Below are 18,077 nucleotides of genomic sequence, written 5' to 3' on the forward strand. Positions count from 1 at the left end.
ATATGTATGTGTATATACACGTGTATACATACACATATACACATATATGTATATATGTGTATATACACGTGTATACATACACACATACACATATATGTATATATGTGTATATACACGTGTATACATACACACATACACATATATGTATATATGTGTATATACACGTGTATACATACACACATACACATATATGTATATATGTGTATATACGTGTATACATACACACATACACATATGTGTATATATGTGTATATATACACACATATATACACATATATGTGTATATGTGTATAGATACACACACATATACATACATATATGTGTGTGTGTGTATGTATCTTCTATGAGTTCTATTCCTGTAAGGAACCCTGACTAATACAATGTATATGGTCTAAAAAGAGTCCACATGAATTATATCTAGATGAAGGGGAGTTTATTAAGGAGTGTTAACTCACACAATCACAAGGTGAGGTCCCACCACACGTCATCTACAAGCTGAGGAGGCAGGAAGCCAGTCTGAGTCCCAGGGCTTAAGAACCTGGAGTCCAGTGGTCCAGGGCAGGAAGCATCCAGCAAGTGAGGAAGATGGAGGCTGGGAGGCTAAGCCAGTCTAGCCTTTTCACGCTCCTCTGCCTGCTTTTATTCTGGCCAGACTGGCAGCTGATGAGACGGTGCCCACCCAGATTGAGGGGGGTTCTGCCTCTCCGAGTCCACTGACTCTAGTGTTATTCTCCTTTGGCAACACCCTCACAGACACACCCAGGAACAACGCTTTGATTGGATCTTTCAATCCAATCAAGCTGACATTCAGTATTAACCATCACGCCCAGGAAACTCACTCACGGGTCACGATATGTGAAGGTCACTCTAAAATCACTCTGGCTATAAGAGATATTACCCAGGCCTGGCGTGGTGGCTCACGCCTGTCATCCCAGCACTTTGGGAGGCCGAGGCGGGTGGATCACTTGAGGTCAGGAGTACAAGACCAGCCTAACCAACATGCTGAAACCCCATCTCTACTAAAAATACAAAAATTAGCCGGGCGTGGTGGTGCGCGCCTGTAATCCCAGCTACTCGGGAGCTGAGGCAGGGGAATCACTTGAACCTGGGAGGCGGAGGTTGCAGTGAGGCGAGATCGCGCCATTGCACTCCAGCCTGGGTGACAGAGAAAGACTCTGTCAAAAAAAAAAAAAAACAACCATCAGCTGCTCTGCCTCATTCCAGGAGGTCCACAGAAAGTCTTGGGCAAAATGAAACAGCAGACTCTGGTCCCAGCTCTCTGGCTTTACACATCTACAGAACCTGGGTACCCCCAGCAGGCAGCACCCAGCAGGCCTGAATTATCCTGTCTCCCCCTCCTCCCCAGACGCGGTCTTGAGCCATGTCCTGTTTTGGAACTGTGGCTAAGGGGAGCTTGTGGGTATCAAGTCTCCAGGTATCAGCAGCTCCTCTCATAAACCAAAAATAGGCCGGGCGCGGTGGCTCATGCCTGTAATGCCAGCACTTTGGGAAGCCGAGGCGGACGGATCACGAGGTCAGGAGTTCAAGACCAGCCTGACCAACATGGTGAAGCCCCATCTCTACTAAAAATTAAAAAATTAGCCAGGCATGGTGGCGGGCGCCTATAGTCCCAGCTGCTTGGGAGGCTGAGGCAGGGGAATCGCTTGAACCCGGCAGGCGGAGGTTGCAGTGAGCCGAGTTGGGGCCACTGCTCTCCAGCCTGGGCAACAGAGCGAGACTCCTTCTCAAAAAAATAAAAAATAAATAAATAAAGCAAAAATAAAAATCTGAATGGACTCCCTCCTTGGCCAGGACACTCTAAAATTTAACATGAAATTATTTCAATTTCAATTTAAAGTTCATGCCATGTTGGGAAGTGGAGGTTGGCCAGGCCTCGCCACCCCCCTCTGTTACCAGAAAGGGGTCCTCATCCAGATCCCAAGACAGGGTTCTAGGATCTCATGCAAGAAAGAATTGAGGGCAAGTCCATAGACCAAAGGGAAAGCCAGTTTACTGGGAAAGTAAAGGAATAAAAGAATGGCTACTCCGTAGACAGAGCAGTCCCCAAGGTTGCTGGTTACCCATTTTTATGGTTCGTTCTTTCTTTTCTTTCTTTTTTTTTTTTGATTTTGAGACGGAGTCTTGCTCTGTCACCCAGGCTGGAGTGCAGTGGCACGATCTCGGCTCATCGCAACCTCTGCCTCCCGGGTTCAAGCGATTCTTCTGCCTCAGCCTCCCGAGTAGCTGGGACTACAGGCATGCACCACCACGCTGGGCTGATTTTTGTATTTTTAGTACAGATGGGGTTTTGCCATGTTGGTCAGGCTGGTGTCAAACTCCTGACCTCGTGATGCGCCTGCCTCGGCCTCCCAAAGTGCTGGGATGACAGGCATGAGTCACCGCACCTGGCCTTTATGGTTATTTCTTGAAGATATGCTAAACAAGGGGTGGATTATTCATGCCTCCCCTTTTTAGACCATATAAGGTAACTTCCTGACGTTGCCATGGCATTTGAAAACTGTCATGGTGCTGGTGGGAATATAGCAGTGAGGACGACCAGAGGTCACTCTTGTGGCCATCTTGGTTTTGGTGGGTTCTGGCCGGCTTCTTTACTGCAACCTGTTTTATCAGCAAGGTCTTTATCACCTGTATCTTGTACCAACCTCCTATCTCATCCTGTGACTTAGAATGCCTTAACCATCTGGGAATGCAGCCCAGTAAGTCTCAGCCTCATTTTACCTAGCCTTTATTTAAGATGGAGTCACTGTGGTTCAAACACCTCTGATCTTTCAGCATGAACATCAACACAGACCTTAAGTCTGGTCAGAAACATCTAGAGTCTCTGGTTGGGTGCGGTGGCTCACGCCTGTCATCCCAGCACTTTGGGAGGCCGAGGCGGGCGGATCATGAGGTCAAGAGACTGAGACCATCCTGGCCAACATGGTGAAACCCCGTCTCTACTAAAAATACAAAAATTAGCTGGTCGTGGTGGTGCATGCCTGTAATCCCAGCTACTCAGGAGGCTGAGATAGGAGAATCACTTGAACCTGGGAGGCAGAGGTTGCAATGAACCAAGATTCCGCCACTGCACTCCAGCCTGGATGACAAGAGTGAAACTCCGTCAAAAAGAAAAAGAAAAAGAGAAGAAAAAAGAAAAAAACATTTGCAGTCTCTTCTCTCAGAAGCCTGCTACCTGGGAAGCTTCATCTGCATAATAAAACCTCGGTCTCTACAACACCATCATAAGCCAGACATTCCTTACTACGGATAATAACTCTTTCAACCAATTGCCAATAAGTATGTTTTTGTTTGTTTGTTTGTTTGTTTTGAGACAGAGTATCCATCTGTCGCCCAGGCTGGAGTGCAGTGGCGTGATCTCGGTTCACTGCAACCTCCACCTCCCAGGTTCAAGCAATTCTCATGCCTCAGCCTCCCTAGCAGCTGAGATTACAAGCGTGTGCCACCACGCTGTGCTGATTTTTTTGTATTTTTAGTAGAAACCGGGTTTCGCCATGTTGGCCAAGCTGATCTCAAACTCCTGGCCTCAAGTGTTCAAGCGATTCTCCTGCCTCAGCCTCCCAAGTAGCTGAGATTACAGGTTCACACCACCACACCCAGCTAATTTTTTTTTTGGACAGAGTCTCGCTCTGTCGCCCAGGCTGGAGTGCAGTGGCGCAGTCTCGGCTCACTGCAAACTCCACCTTCCGGGTTCACTCCATTCTCCTGCCTCAGCCTCCCGAGTAGCTGGGACTACAGGTGCCCGCCACCACATCAGGCTAATTTTTTTTGTATTTTTAGTAGAGACGGGATTTCACCGTCTTAGCCAGGATGGTCTTGATCTCCTGACCTCGTCATCTGCCCGCCTCGGCCTCCCAAAGTACTGGGATGACAGGCGTGAGCCACTGCACCCGGCCTGATTTTGTATTTTTAGTAGAGACAGGGTGTCACCATGTTGGCCAGGATGGTCTCGAACTCCTGACCTCAGGTGACCCACCCACCTCGGCCGCCCAAAGTGCTAGAACGACAGGTGTGAGCCACCGCGCCCGGCCCTGAATATGTTTAAGTGTAACCCCGCTTTGAGTCACCCCGCCCTTCGAGATAGAACCAACGTACATCTTACATGTATTGATTGATGCTTCAAGTCTTCCTAAAATGTATAAAAGCAAGCTACACCCCAACCACCTTGGGCCCACGTCATCAAGACCTCCTGAGGTTATGTCATGGTGTCCTCAACCCTGGCAAAGTCAACTTCCTCAATTATGGACACCTGCCTCAGATCCTTCTCGCGTTACAATTCGAAGAGAGAAAAGGATGCTTCCTCCCCCTAGTGGCCATCAGGACAATTGCTTCCATTCAAGGCAAAGTTCTTCCAGAGAAATCTCTTCTGGATGTGGCTTACCAGGATCCATACTAGAAAAAAAATGCAGAAACAGCGCCTCGGTAATTTCTGACATTAGAGTTCATGGTGACCGGGCGTGGTGGCTCACACCTGTCATCGCAGCACTTTGGGAGGCCGAGGCGGGCGGATCATGAGGTCAGGAGTTCGAGACCAGCCTGGGCAACATGGTGAAACCCTGTCTCTATTAAAAATACAAAAATTAGCCAGGTGTGGTGGCACATGCCTGTAGTCCCAGCACTTTGGGAGGCCGAGGCGGGCGGATCACGAGGTCAGGAGTTCAAGATCAGCCTGGGCAACATGGTGAAACCCCGTCTCTATTAAAAATACAAAAATTAGCCGGGTGTGGTGGCACATGCCTGTAGTCCCAGCACTTTGGGGGGCCGAGGCTGGCGGATCATGAGGTCAGGAGTTCGAGACCAGCCTGGGCAACATGGTGAAACCCTGTCTCTACTAAAAATACAAAAATTAGCCGGGCATGGTGGTGTGTGCCTGTAATCCCAGCTCTTCGGCAGGCTGAGGAAGGAAAATCGCTTGAAACCGGAAGGCAGAGGTTGCAGTGAGCTGAGATCACACCATTGCACTCCAGCCTGGGCAACAAGAGCGAAACTCTCTCAATAATAATATTAATAATAGAGTTCATGGTCCATCAGTGAAGTGTGATAGAAAAGGAAACGGTACAGTCCCATCTTGAAGTCCACTTTTAAATAATAAGGTGCTCATTGGAAGACAATCGAATCAAAACATAAGGCTAAGATGAGGAACAGCCCAAGCCATACATGTTCAAGGTGTTAAGGAAATAGAATTAAAAAGCAAAATCTCTACCAGGAGTGGTGGCTCATGCCTGTCACCCCAGCACTTTGGGAGGCCGAGGCGGGCGGACCACTTGAGGTCAGGAGTTCGAGACCAGCCTAAGCAACATGATCAAACTCCATCTCTACTAAAAAATACAAAATCAGCCAGGCGTGTGGCAGGCGCCTGTAATCTCAGCTACTCAGGAGGCTGAGGCAGGAGAATCGCTTGAATCCTGGAGGCAGAGGTTGCAGTGAGCCGAGATCAGCCACGACACCCCAGACTGAGTGACAGGGACTCTGTCTCAAAAAAAAAAAAACAAAAAAAACAACCAAAGGCCAGGTGCAGTGGCTCACACCTCTCATCCCAGCACATTGGGAGGCCAAGGTGGGCAGATCACTTCAGGTCAGGAGTTCGAGACCAGCCTGACCAACATGGAGAAACCCTGTCTCTACCAAAAAAATACAAAAATTGGCCGGGTACGGTGGTTCACGCCTGTAATTGCAGCACTTTGGGAGGCCAAGGCAGGTGGATCACCTGAGGTCCGGAGTACGAGACCAGCCTGGCCAACATGGTGAAACCCCGTCTCTACTAAAAATACAAAAATTAGCTGGGCATGGTGGCACATGCCTGTAATCCCAGCTATTAGGGAAGCTGAGGCAGGAGAATCGCTTGAACCTGAGAGGCGGAGGTTGTGGTGAGCTGAGATCACGCCATTGCACTCCAGTCTGGGCAACAAGAGAGAAATTCTATCTCAAAAAAAAAAAATACAAAAATTAGCCAGAGATGATGGTGCACAACTGTAATTCCAGCTACTCGAGAGGCTGAGGCAGGAGAATCGCTTGAACCGTGGAGGCGGAGGTTGCAGTGAGCCAAGATCTTCCAGGGCACTCCAGACTGAGTCACAGGGACTCTGTCTCAAAAAAACAAAACAAAACAAAACAAAACAAAAGCAAAAAAACTCCTCCCAATCCAGGAACTCCTTCCTTAACCCCTCTCCTCAAGGGTAGAAGAAAAAGAAAACCATTTTTCTACAGAACAAGCATTAAATTCAAATGTGATATACATCCCAGGCCATCTGTGAAAGGGATCAGAAACACAGAAAGAAATCTCACCCTTTTATGGGCCGGGTGTGGTGGCTCACGCCTGTCATCCCAGCACTTTGGGAGGCTGAGGCAGGTGGATCACCTGAGGTCGGGAGTTCGAAACCAGCCTGACCAACATGGAGAAACTTTGTGTCCACTAAAAATACAAAAAATAAGCCGGGCATGGTGGTGCCTGCCTGCAATCCCAGCTACTCGGGAGGCTGAGGCAGGAGAATCGCTTGAACCCGGGAGGCAGAGGTATCGGTGAGCCAAGATCGCACCACTGCACTCCAGCCTGGGTAACAAGAGCAGAACTCCGTCTCAAAAAAAAAAGAAAAGGAAAAAAAGAAAGAAGTCTCATCCTTTTACGCAGCAAAGTGGAGACAGCCCTTTCCTTTCGTTTTCTGAAACTAAACAAGGACTCATTTTGACTGGAGGTGTAGGCTTTGCAATTTGGAGTGAGGTGACAGATTAAATTAAGCTCATCTCCTCTGTGGACCCTGGGGGATGAGGCTTTTTTTCCTCCCCCTTGGGGATCACATTTCAAAGAGATTCCTCCCAGACACTGCAGGAAACATTCTTGAGCTGTGGTGCGGCTTTCTTTAAAAGATTTACACACATTTGAAAAAGGCAGACAAAGAACTTGCAGCTACCAGTTTGCTGGGGAGGCGGGCGGGGCGGAAAGTGGGAAAATATCCCTCTCCTCATTTTTCAACAAGAGAAAATGTAAGCCTCCGATTTTTTTTTTTTTTTTTTTTGAGACCAAGTTTTGCTCTTGTTGCCCAGGCTGGAGGGCAGTGGCGCGATCTCAGCTCACTGCAACCTCCACCTCCCGGGTTCAAACGATTCTCCTGCCTCAGTCTCCCGAGTAGCTGGAATTACAGGCGCCCACCACCACGCCCAGCTAATTTTGTGCTTTTTAGTAGAGATAGGGTTTCACCATGTTGGCCAGGGTGGTCTCGAACTCCTGACCTCAACTGATACACCCCCTTCGGCCTCCCAAAGTGCTGGGATTACAGGCATGAGCCACTGCGCCAGGCCAGCCTCTGAAGTTTTAGTGTATCTGCCCTTGATAGGGGAAAATAATGAAAAAATCCTTTTGGATGTGGGATTGTTTTTAGTGAAACCCAACATTTAAAACAGCAAAGCAGACTGGGCACGGTGGCTCACGCCTGTAATCCCAACACTTTGGGAGGCCGAGGCGGGCGGGTCATGAGGTCAGGAGTTCGAGACCAGCCTGGCCAACATGGTGAAACCCCGTCTCTACTAAAAATACAAAAAAAAAAATTAGCCGGCCGTGGTGGCAGGTGCCTATAACCCCAGCTACTTGGGAGGCCAAGGCAGGAGAATCGCTTGAACCCAGGAGATGGATGTTGCAGTGAGCCGAGATCTTGCCTTTGCACTCCAGCCCAGGCGACAGTGCGAGACTCCATCTCAAAAAAAAAAAAAAAAAAAAAAAGCGGCAAAGCAATAAAGTTGGGGCGGGGGTTGCTTTTTCCCCATTCATGGTCACCCTAGCCCTGACTGCCTCTGACAGGTGCAATCTTGGAGCGAAGGAAGGCGGGTTACATCAGCTGCCCCATGCTGCCACCTGCTGGCAGGCACCGGTTCTCGCTCTTCCGGAATGGTCCACATGTTGCCATGGCCACAAGAGGGTTTCCCTGAAGAACTGGGCTGTCCAGATCTAACGTGTTTGCAAAGAGCATTCAAGCCCAGGCGGGCTGCATGCATGAGCCTGAGCCACTTTAGGGGTGGTCACAGTGCTTATAATTTTTTTAGGGGGTGGAGAATCTATATACTCACAGAGGGATGCCCCTTGACTTACAGTGGGGTTACCTCCCCACAAGTCTATCATGGGTCCACATACCTTAACTTAAAAATGCATTTAGTATCTTGATACACTGATCGTAACGCTGAAAAGTTGTAAATCCAACCCCTGTAAGCTGGAAACTGTCTGTATATATGAACGTATACACACGCTTTTATTTTATTTATTTATTTATTTTGAGATGGATTCTCGCTCTGTCGCCCAGGCTGGAGTGCAGTGGCGCGATCTCGGCTCACTGCAACCTCTGCCTCCCGGGTTCATGACATTCTCCTGCCTCAGCCTCCCTAGTAGCTGGGGCTACAGGCGCCCGCCTCCATGCCTGGCCAATGTTTTGTATTTTTAGTAGAGATGGGGTTTCACCATGTTAGCCAGGATGGTCTCCATCTCCTGACCTTGTGATCCGCCTGCCTCAGCCTCCCAAAGTGCTGGGATTACAGGCGTGAGCCACTGCGCCCAGCCAGATGTCCACATCCTAATCCCCATGTGGGAGACAGAATAATGGCCCCAAAGATGTCCACATCCTAATCCCATGTGGGAGACAGAATAATGGCCCCCAAAGATGTCTACATTGCAATCCCATGTGGTAGAAGGAGTAATGGCCCCCAAAGATGTCCACATCCTAATCCCCACATGGTGGACAGAATAATGACCCTAAAAACGTTATCAACACCCAAATCCCCATGTGATAGACAGAATAATGGCCCCAAAGATTTATACATCCCACTCCCCATATGGTAGAGGAATAATATCCCCCAAAGCTGTCCATATCCCAGTCTCTAGAACCTGTGAATATGTGACCTCACCTGGAAAAACACACTTGGCAACTGTGGTTTAATTAGTGATCCTAAGAGGGGGGCTGTCCTGGATTCTCTGGGTTGGCCATCTGTCATCAGAAGGCTCCTTATGAGAGGGAGGCAAGAGGATCAAAGTTATAGAAGAGGTGACAATGGAAGCAGAGCCCGGAGTGATGTGGGTGTGGGTTTTTTGGGTTTTGCAAGTGGAGGAAGGGACCATGAGCCAAGGAAAGCAGGCAGCTTCTGGAAGCTGGCAAGGCAAGAAAATGCATTCACCTCCAAAGCCTCTAGAACAAACCAGTCCTGCCAACACTTTTATGTTAGCCTAGGGAAACTGACTTCAGCCTTCTGTTCTTCATAACTGTAAGACAGTTAATTTGTGTTGTTTTCAGCTACCACATTTGTGATAACTTGTTATAGCAGCTACAGGTCACTAATAGCTACAGGTCACTACACAGCCAAATACAAACACCCAATGAAACTGTCTGCAAGAAGAAAAAGCAGTGACAAATGCTCACGTTTTTTCTTCTTTTTACAACTTAGAGCATTAGATAGAAAATCAGAAAGGGGAAAGAAAGAAAGAAAGAAAGGAAGAAAAGAAAGAAAGAAAGAAGGAAAGAAAGAAAGAGAAATGAAAGGGAAGAAAGGAAGAAAAAGAAGAAAGAGGTAAAGGAGGAAAGAGAAACAAGGAAAGAAAGAAAGAAGAAAGAAAGAGAAGAAAGGAATTAAAAGAAAAAAGAGGTAAAGGGGGAAAGAGAAACAAGGAAAGAAAGGAAAGAACAAAAGAGAGAAGAAAGAAGAAAGAAAGAAGAAAGAGAAAGAAAGAAAGAAAGAGTGAGTCTGGGCGTGATGGCTCACGCCTGTAATCCCAGCACTTTGGGAGGCTGAGGCAGGTGGATCACGAGGTCAGGAGATTGAGACCATCCTGGCTAACATGGTGAAACCCCGTCTCTACTAAAAATGCAAAAAATTAGCCAGGCTTGGTGGCGGGCGCCTGTAGTCCCAGCTACTCAGGAGGCTGAGACAGGAGAAAGGCGTGAACCTGGGAGGCGGAGCTTGCAGTGAGCCGAGATCGCACCACTGCACTCCAGCCTGGGAGACAGCGAGACTCCGTTAAAAAAAAAAAAAAAAGAAAGAAAGAAAGAAAGAAAGAGAGAAAGAAAGAGGGAAGGAAGGAAGGGAGGGAGGAAGGAAGGAGAGGAAGAAATAGGAGGAAAAAATAGATTTTGGTACATTATGTCGATTAACTCACCAGGACTTGGAATTTAAGGACAAAAGGGAAAAAAAATCCCAAATAAATACACCTTCCCACTCCCAGGAACCCCAGGCCAGTGGCATAAGTGACAACTAACTTTGGGTGTGTGGGAAGGAATTAGCATCTGTCTGAATGCTCTGCCTTGGGAAAGAGAAGCTGGGGTATCCTCCCAGACAAGAGAAAGAAATCCCAGAAAACCACTCATAAAGATTGAGGGGAGCCTGCAAGAAGATGAGAGGAGCTGTCTTTCTCTGCTAAGTTTCTGGTTAGGAAGAAAACTCCCTGTGCCTACTTGACCTGAGGCAAAGAGGGTCCAATGGGGGGTGATGGTATAATGGGCAACTTCTAGAACCCCCTGGCTCCTGAACTTGGAAGAGGAGCCCATGAGGTTCTCATGGTGAATGGAGAGGCAGGACAGTGGTGCTGATGAGGTGGCTCCCAGCCAAGTACAAGGGATGCCCACCCCAGAAATTCTAATGGAGACTCTTTGGCTGTCTCTAAGAGGATCTCTGAATACAAAGGAAGACAGGATGGCAATGAACAATGCCCACCATAGCCATGTCTACCACATGGATGGGGACTTGGAAAACCAGCCAGGCTCCAGCATCAAAAGGGTCAGCCTGGACAGAGACCATCTCCCACCTCCAACCCCTTCAGTAGGGATGGAAGACCCTGCCTGCTCTGGTCCTCCTCTCTGCCCAGAAGGGGAGGCAGTTCCCAAGTCAGACCCTAGCCCTTCCTCCATGGAGCAGCCATCAGGGAGGAATGTCTCAGCACTCACCATACAGGAAAGTCAGGATCTTAGTTTTAAAAACTGAAGTTTTCTTTAAAGCTGATAGGGGCTTGGGGCCGGGTGCAGTGGCTCACGCCTGTAATCCCAGCACTTTGGGAGGCTGAGGTGGGCAGATCATGAGGTCAGCAGATCGAGACCACAGTGAAACCCTGTCTCTACTAAAAATACAAAAAAATTAGCCAGGCGCGGTGGCGGGCACCTGCAGTCCCAGCTACTTGGGAGGCTGAGGCAGGAGAATGGCATGAACCCGGGAGGTGGAGCTTGCAGTGACCCGAGATCATGCCACTGCACTCCAGCCTGGGTGACAGAGCGAGACTCTGTCTCAAAATAATAATAATAATAATAATAATAATAATAATAATAATAATAAACTTGCCCAGTACTGCAAACTAGAATTCTGAGATCAAGATGTCGCAGAGCTACGTTCCCTCCAGAGGCTCTAGGGGAGGACTCTTCCTGCCTCTCCCAGTTCCTGGGGGCTCCAGGTGTCCCTGGGCTTGTGGCTGTATCACTCTAGTCTCTGCCTCTGTCTCCATGTGGCCTTCTCACCTGTGTCTGTGTCCTCATGTGGCAATCTCCCCTCTCTTCTGTGTGTTTCTGTGTCTCTTGTTTTCTTATAAGCACATCAGTCATATTGGATTTAGAGCTCATCCTAATGACCTCATCTTAACTTGATTTCATCAGCAAAGATCTTACTTCTAAATAAGGTACCATTCACAGGTTCCAGGGGCCACAGCCTGGACATATCTTTTGGGGAACATAATTCAACCCACAACAACTTGCTTTGACGATTATTCCATTTTGTTTTGTTTTCTCATCTTTTTAGTTGAAAAAAAAATGTTTAGACTGAGAGTAAAGAAAGTACCAAAATAATCTAAAATGTACACTAGAGGAAAACAAGAAGTAGAAAACCTTGTTGACATCGCAGAAGAGGCCCAGGGAGAAATGGGTATGAGATTGGTAGGAGGGAAATATTTTCCTCTTCTGTAGCATCTTCTGCTGATTTCTCTGTATCCACAGGTGGGGTGTGATCTAATCTGGCGGCAAATGCCTGCATTCTCATGGTGGCTACATGAAAAGATTTGAGTACAGATCCATACAGGAGAGACAGACGGGACTGTCTGAGGCAGAAAGAGAGAGAGAGACAGAAAGCCTCACCTTTCTCACTGTTGAAATGGCATCACTAATAAGTCACAGAGCTGTGCAAGGCAGCCTGAAAGGAGAACCTCATATTTCATAGACACCTATAGTTGCTACATCCATCACTGGTGCCAAAGTTCTGTTCAGGGTGAAGCTTCTAACAGACACCCCTCAAGGTGAACACTGGAGTCCCACTTTACAGCATGAAGAGGACCAAAACTTTGCTTACAGTCAATATCAAAGCTGAGCTCACACCCCCATCAGCGTGGTCCTCAGTAAAGCCTGGAAAATAATCTACAAAGTAGAAGCAGTCCAAGCCTGTCCACAGAAGCCTCCAGTCACTTATCATGTGAACACCAAGAACAAGAAGCCACTGGAGGTACATCTCTTTATTATTATGTCTTGTGTGCTTTGACGTTAGTTCCAGGTCACAAGAAAAAGTTATTTCCTGGCTAAAATGGCATCATAAATGGCTCCTGTTTTCTTAAACTGGAAGTCTCTGAAGCCAGCAGAAGAGAGGAGCATGTGGTACTGGGTGGGGGTCCTCTCCTGCCCTTCCGTCTGCACGAGCATGTTCAGAGAGTAGAGCTGCGTGAGGAGAGGACCTCGCCTGTCTTCATCCAGGAGGCTTTCAATTACCAGAATGCCACCACCTAGAAAGGGAGGGGCACAGTCCACAACACACACAAACACACAGACAGACTGTGCCAAAGTCCCAGTGAACCATAAGGACAGCCAGACCTCAGAGGACATTCAGGGCACTGTCCCCATCACACACTCAGAGGCTGTGCCCACGTCCTCATGGATCATCAGGATGGGTGAACCTCACAGGACGCTGGGACACTGTCCCCATCACACACATAGAGGCTGTGCCCATGTCCTCATGAACCATCAGGATGGATGGACCTCACAGGAGAACTGGGACACCGTCCCCATCACACACACACAGAGGCTGTGCCCACATCCTCATGGGCCATCAGGATGGATGGACCTCATAGGACACTGGGACGCTATCCCCATTACACACAGAGGCTGCGCCCATGTCCTCATGAACCATCAGGATGGGTGGACCTCACAGGACACTGGGACACTGTCCCCATCATACACACAGAGGTTGTGCCCATGTCCTCATGGACCATCAGGATGCATGGACCTCAAAGGACACTGGGACACTGTCCCCATCACACACACACAGGCTGTGTGCACATCATCATGAAGCATCAGGATGGGTGGACCTCACAGGACACTGTCCCTATCACACACACAGAGGCCGTGCCCAAGTCCTCATGAACCATAAAGATGGGTGGACCTCACAGGAGAGCTGGAGCACTGTCCTTATCACACACAGAGAGGCTGTGCCCACGTCCTCATGGGCCATCAGGATGGATGGACCTCACAGGACACTGGGACGCTATCCCCATTACACACAGAGGCTGTGCCCACGTCCTCATGAACCATCAGGATGGGTGGACCTCACAGGACACTGGGACACTGTCCCCATCACACACAAAGAGGTTGTGCCCACATCCTCATGGACCATCAGGATGGATGGACCTCACAGGACACTGGGACACTGTCCCCATTACACACAGAGGCTGTGCCCACATCCTCATGTGCCATCAGGATTGATGGACCTCACAGGAGAGCTGGGACACTGTCCCTATCACACACAGAGGCTGTGCCCACGTCGTCATGAACCATCAGGATGGGTGGACCTCACAGGACACTGGGACACTGTCCCCATCACACACACAGAGGCTGTGTCCACATCCTCATGGATCATCAGGATGGGAGGACCTCACAGGAGAGCTGGGACATGGTCCCTATCTCACACCACAGAGGCTGTGCCCACATCCTCATGTGCCATCAGGATGGATGGACCTCACAGGAGAGCTGGGACACAGTCCCTATCTCACACACAGAGGCTGTGCCCACATCCTCATGTGCTATCAGGATGGATGGACCTCCCAGGACACTGGGACACTGTCCCCATCATACACAGAGGCTGTGCCCACGTCCTCATGAAGCATCAGGATGGGTGGACCTCACAGGAGAGCTGGGACATGGTCCCTATCTCACACACAGAGGCTGTGCCCACGTCCTCATGGACCATCAGGATGGATGGACCTCACAGGACACTGGGACACTGTCCCCATTACACACAGAGGCTGTGCCCACATCCTCATGTGCCATCAGGATGGATGGACCTCACAGGAGAGCTGGGACACTGTACCCATCACACACAGAGGCTGTGCCCACGTCGTCATGAACCATCAGGATGGGTGGACCTCACAGGACACTGGGACACTGTCCCCATCTCACACATAGAGGCCATGCCCAAGTCCTCATGAACCGTCAAGATGGGTGGACCTCACAGGAGAGCTGGAACACTGTCCTCCTTATCACACACAGAGAGGCTGTGCCCATGTCCTCATGGACCATCAGGATGGGTGGACCTCACAGGAGAACTGGGACACTGTCCCCATCTCACACAGAGAGGCTGTGTCCATGTACTCATGGACCACCAGGATGGGTGGACCTCACAGGACACTGAGACACTGTCCCCATCACACACAGAGGCTGTGCCCACGTCGTCATGAACCATCAGGATGGGTGGACCTCACAGGACACTGGGACACTGTCCCCATCTCACACATAGAGGCCATGCCCAAGTCCTCATGAACCGTCAAGATGGGTGGACCTCACAGGAGAGCTGGAACACTGTCCTCCTTATCACACACAGAGAGGCTGTGCCCATGTCCTCATGGACCATCAGGATGGGTGGACCTCACAGGAGAACTGGGACACTGTCCCCATCACACACAGAGCGACCGTGTCCACGTCCTCATGGATCATCAGGATAGGTGGACCTCACAGGACACTGGGACACTGTCCCCTCACACACACAGAGGCTGTGCCCACATCCTCATGGATCATCAGGATGGGTGGACCTCACAGGACACTGGGACACTGTCCCCTCACACACACAGAGGCTGTGCCCACGTCCTCATGGACCATCAGGATGGGTGGACCTCACAGGAGAGCTGGGACACTGTCCCTATCTCATACACAGAGGCTGTGCCCATGTCCTCATGAAGCATCAGGATGGGTGGACCTCACAGGAGAGCTGTGACATGGTCCCTATCTCACACACAGAGGCTGTGCCCACATCCTCATGGACCATCAGGATGGATGGACCTCACAGGACACTGGGACACTGTCCCCATTACACACAGAGGCTGTGCCCGCATCCTCATGTGCCATCAGGATGGATGGACCTCACAGGAGAGCTGGGACACTGTCCCTATCACACACAGAGGCTGTGCCCACGTCGTCATGAACCATCAGGATGGGTGGACCTCACAGGACACTGGGACACTGTCCCCATCACACACACAGAGGCTGTGTCCACATCCTCATGGATCATCAGGATGGGAGGACCTCACAGGAGAACTGGGACACTGTCCCCATCACACACACACACAGAGGCTGTGCCCACATCCTCATGGACCATCAGGATGGGTGGACCTCACAGGACGCTGGGACACTGTCCCCATTACACACAGAGGCTGTGCCCGCATCCTCATGTGCCATCAGGATGGATGGACCTCACAGGAGAGCTGGGACACTGTCCCCATCACACACAGAGGCTGTGCCCACGTCCTCATGAACCATCAGGATGGGTGGACCTCACAGGACACTGGGACACTGTCTCCATCACACACACAGAGGCTGTGTCCACATCCTCATGGATCATCAGGATGGGTGGACCTCACAGGAGAACTGGGACACTGTCCCCATCACACACACACACAGAGGCTGTGCCCACATCCTCATGGACCATCAGGATGGGTGGACCTCACAGGACGCTGGGACACTGTCCCCATCACACACAGAGGCTGTGCCCACGTCGTCATGAACCATCAGGATGGGTGGACCTCACAGGACACTGGGACACTGTCCCCATCACACACACAGAGGCTGTGTCCACATCCTCATGGATCATCAGGATGGGTGGACCTCACAGGAGAGCTGGGACACAGTCCCTATCTCACACACAGAGGCTGTGCCCACATCCTCATGTGCTATCAGGATGGATGGACCTCACAGGACACTGGGACACTGTCCCCATCATACACAGAGGCTGTGCCCACGTCCTCATGTGCCATCAGGATGGATGGACCTCCCAGGACACTGGGACACTGTCCCCATCATACACAGAGGCTGTGCCCACGTCCTCATGAAGCATCAGGATGGGTGGACCTCAGAAGTCAGTGGGGCACTGTCCTCATCACACACACAAATACTAGCCTCATTCTGAAAGAATTTCACCAAAGTGAGGCCACTGAAGTTTCAGAGGACCTTTCACTTTTTCCATCTTTATGTGGTTTTATCAATAGAATAGAAATTAGGACCCTATTTATTGCAGGTCGTTATCTAAAAGGAAAGCCATATTGGGCAGGATGTCTACCCTTACCTGTGGGATGATTTCAGTGCCTGTCTTCTAAATGTGACTCGTAAAATTCTGCCCCGTGTCACAAGCGCACGCTGAAATGCAAAACCCACAACTTACCTGGCTTGCAAGTGTGGTAGATCCTCTCCAGCAGGTGTGAGCACTTTCCGTCTGCCCAGTCATGGAGGACCCTGGCCAGGATGTACAGATCAGCTTCCGGAAGAGGGTCTTTAAAGAAATCCCCTGGAACACAGGGCAGGCACCCCGAGGTCAGCCTGCTATCCAATCCCATTTGACTAAACCTATTCTGGGCACAAAAGGTCACCTGGATGGGTCATGCCTTTCCCAGGTCTTCCAGGCTAGTCACCTGCAGACCTAGCCTCAGAAAACAAAAAGGCTTAGAAGAAAGATAAGAATATACTGAGGTCGGGCGCGGTGGCTCACGCCTGTAATCCTAGCACTTTGGGAGGCGGAGGTGGGCAGATCACGAGGTCAGGAGATCAAGACCATCCTGGCTAACACGGTGAAACCCTGTCTCTACTAAAAATACAAAAATATTAGCCGGGCGTGATGGCAGGTGCCTGTAGTCCCAGCTACTTGGGAGGCTGAGGCAGGAGAATGGCTTGAACCTGGGAGGCGGAGCTTGCAGTGAGCCCAGATCGCGCCACTGCACTCCAGCCTGGGCAACAGAGCGAGACTCCATCTCAAAAAAAAAAAAAAAATACCGAACGATAAGTGTGGCCTCTTTCTCTCCTTCTCCTTTAAAAAAAATCATAATATGGTTTCTTTCTTTTTGTTTTTGTTTGTTTGTTTGTTTGAGATGGACTTTTGCTCTTGTTGCCCAGGCTGGAGTGCAAGGGCCTGATCTCGGCTCACCGTAACCTCCACCTCCTGGTTTCAAGCGATTTTCCTGCCTCAGCCTCCTGAGTAGCTGGGATTACAGGCACATGCCACCACGCCCGGCTAATTTTTGTATTTTTAGTAGAGACGGGATTTCTCCATGTTGCTGAGGCTGGTCTCGAACTCCCAACCTGAGGTGATCCACCTGCCTCGGCCTCCCAAAGTGCTGGGATGACAGGCATGAGCCGCTGTGCCCAGCCCATGTTCTTTCTTTCTTTCTTTCTGATGTCCCCTGCAAAAGCACAGCTGCTGATATCACCCAAAGCCGTGGATTCCAGGAGTCCCTGGGAATTCGGTCAGCAGCTCCTAACTGATGAGTTGAACTGAACCTACAGTCAAGACCTGTTCTCCAGATTTAAAGTAAATACGCAAGACTGACCCTTTATGTGTGTGCGATGTGAAACACTCAAGTCTTGTCATAGTTTTCCTGCAAAATGATAAGGTGCCAATCTTGGGCAAGATCTTGGTGAGCTCTGTGCAGTGAAGAGTTAACTCAGGCCAGGCGCGGTGGCTCACTCCTGTAATCCCAGCACTTTGGGGGGCCGAGGCAGGTGGATCACAAAGTCGGGAGTTCAAGACCAGCCTGGCCAAGATGGTGAAACCCCATCCCTACTAAAAATACAAAAATTGGCCGGGCATGG

The 18,077-nt window shown here is 49.9% G+C and overlaps 1 protein-coding gene across 4 annotated transcripts in view; it reads right to left on the reverse strand.

The window, feature by feature from the left end:
- Positions 1–12,457: 12,457 nt before the first annotated feature.
- The window catches only part of ASMT (acetylserotonin O-methyltransferase), a 33,613-nt gene continuing 27,993 nt past the window's right edge, over positions 12,458–18,077 (reverse strand). For all 4 annotated transcript variants that reach the window (XM_063602022.1, XM_034951349.3, XM_055107074.3 and 1 more), the window contains 2 exons: positions 16,657–16,779; positions 12,458–12,736 (listed from right to left, as the gene is read on the reverse strand). In XM_063602022.1, the coding sequence (XP_063458092.1) occupies positions 12,525–12,736; positions 16,657–16,779 (335 nt within the window). In that variant the 3' untranslated portion in view covers positions 12,458–12,524. The remainder of the gene's footprint in view (positions 12,737–16,656; positions 16,780–18,077) is intronic.

Source organism: Pan paniscus, chromosome Y (assembly GCF_029289425.2).
Source record: "Pan paniscus chromosome Y, NHGRI_mPanPan1-v2.0_pri, whole genome shotgun sequence".
Lineage (NCBI taxonomy): Eukaryota > Metazoa > Chordata > Mammalia > Primates > Hominidae > Pan > Pan paniscus.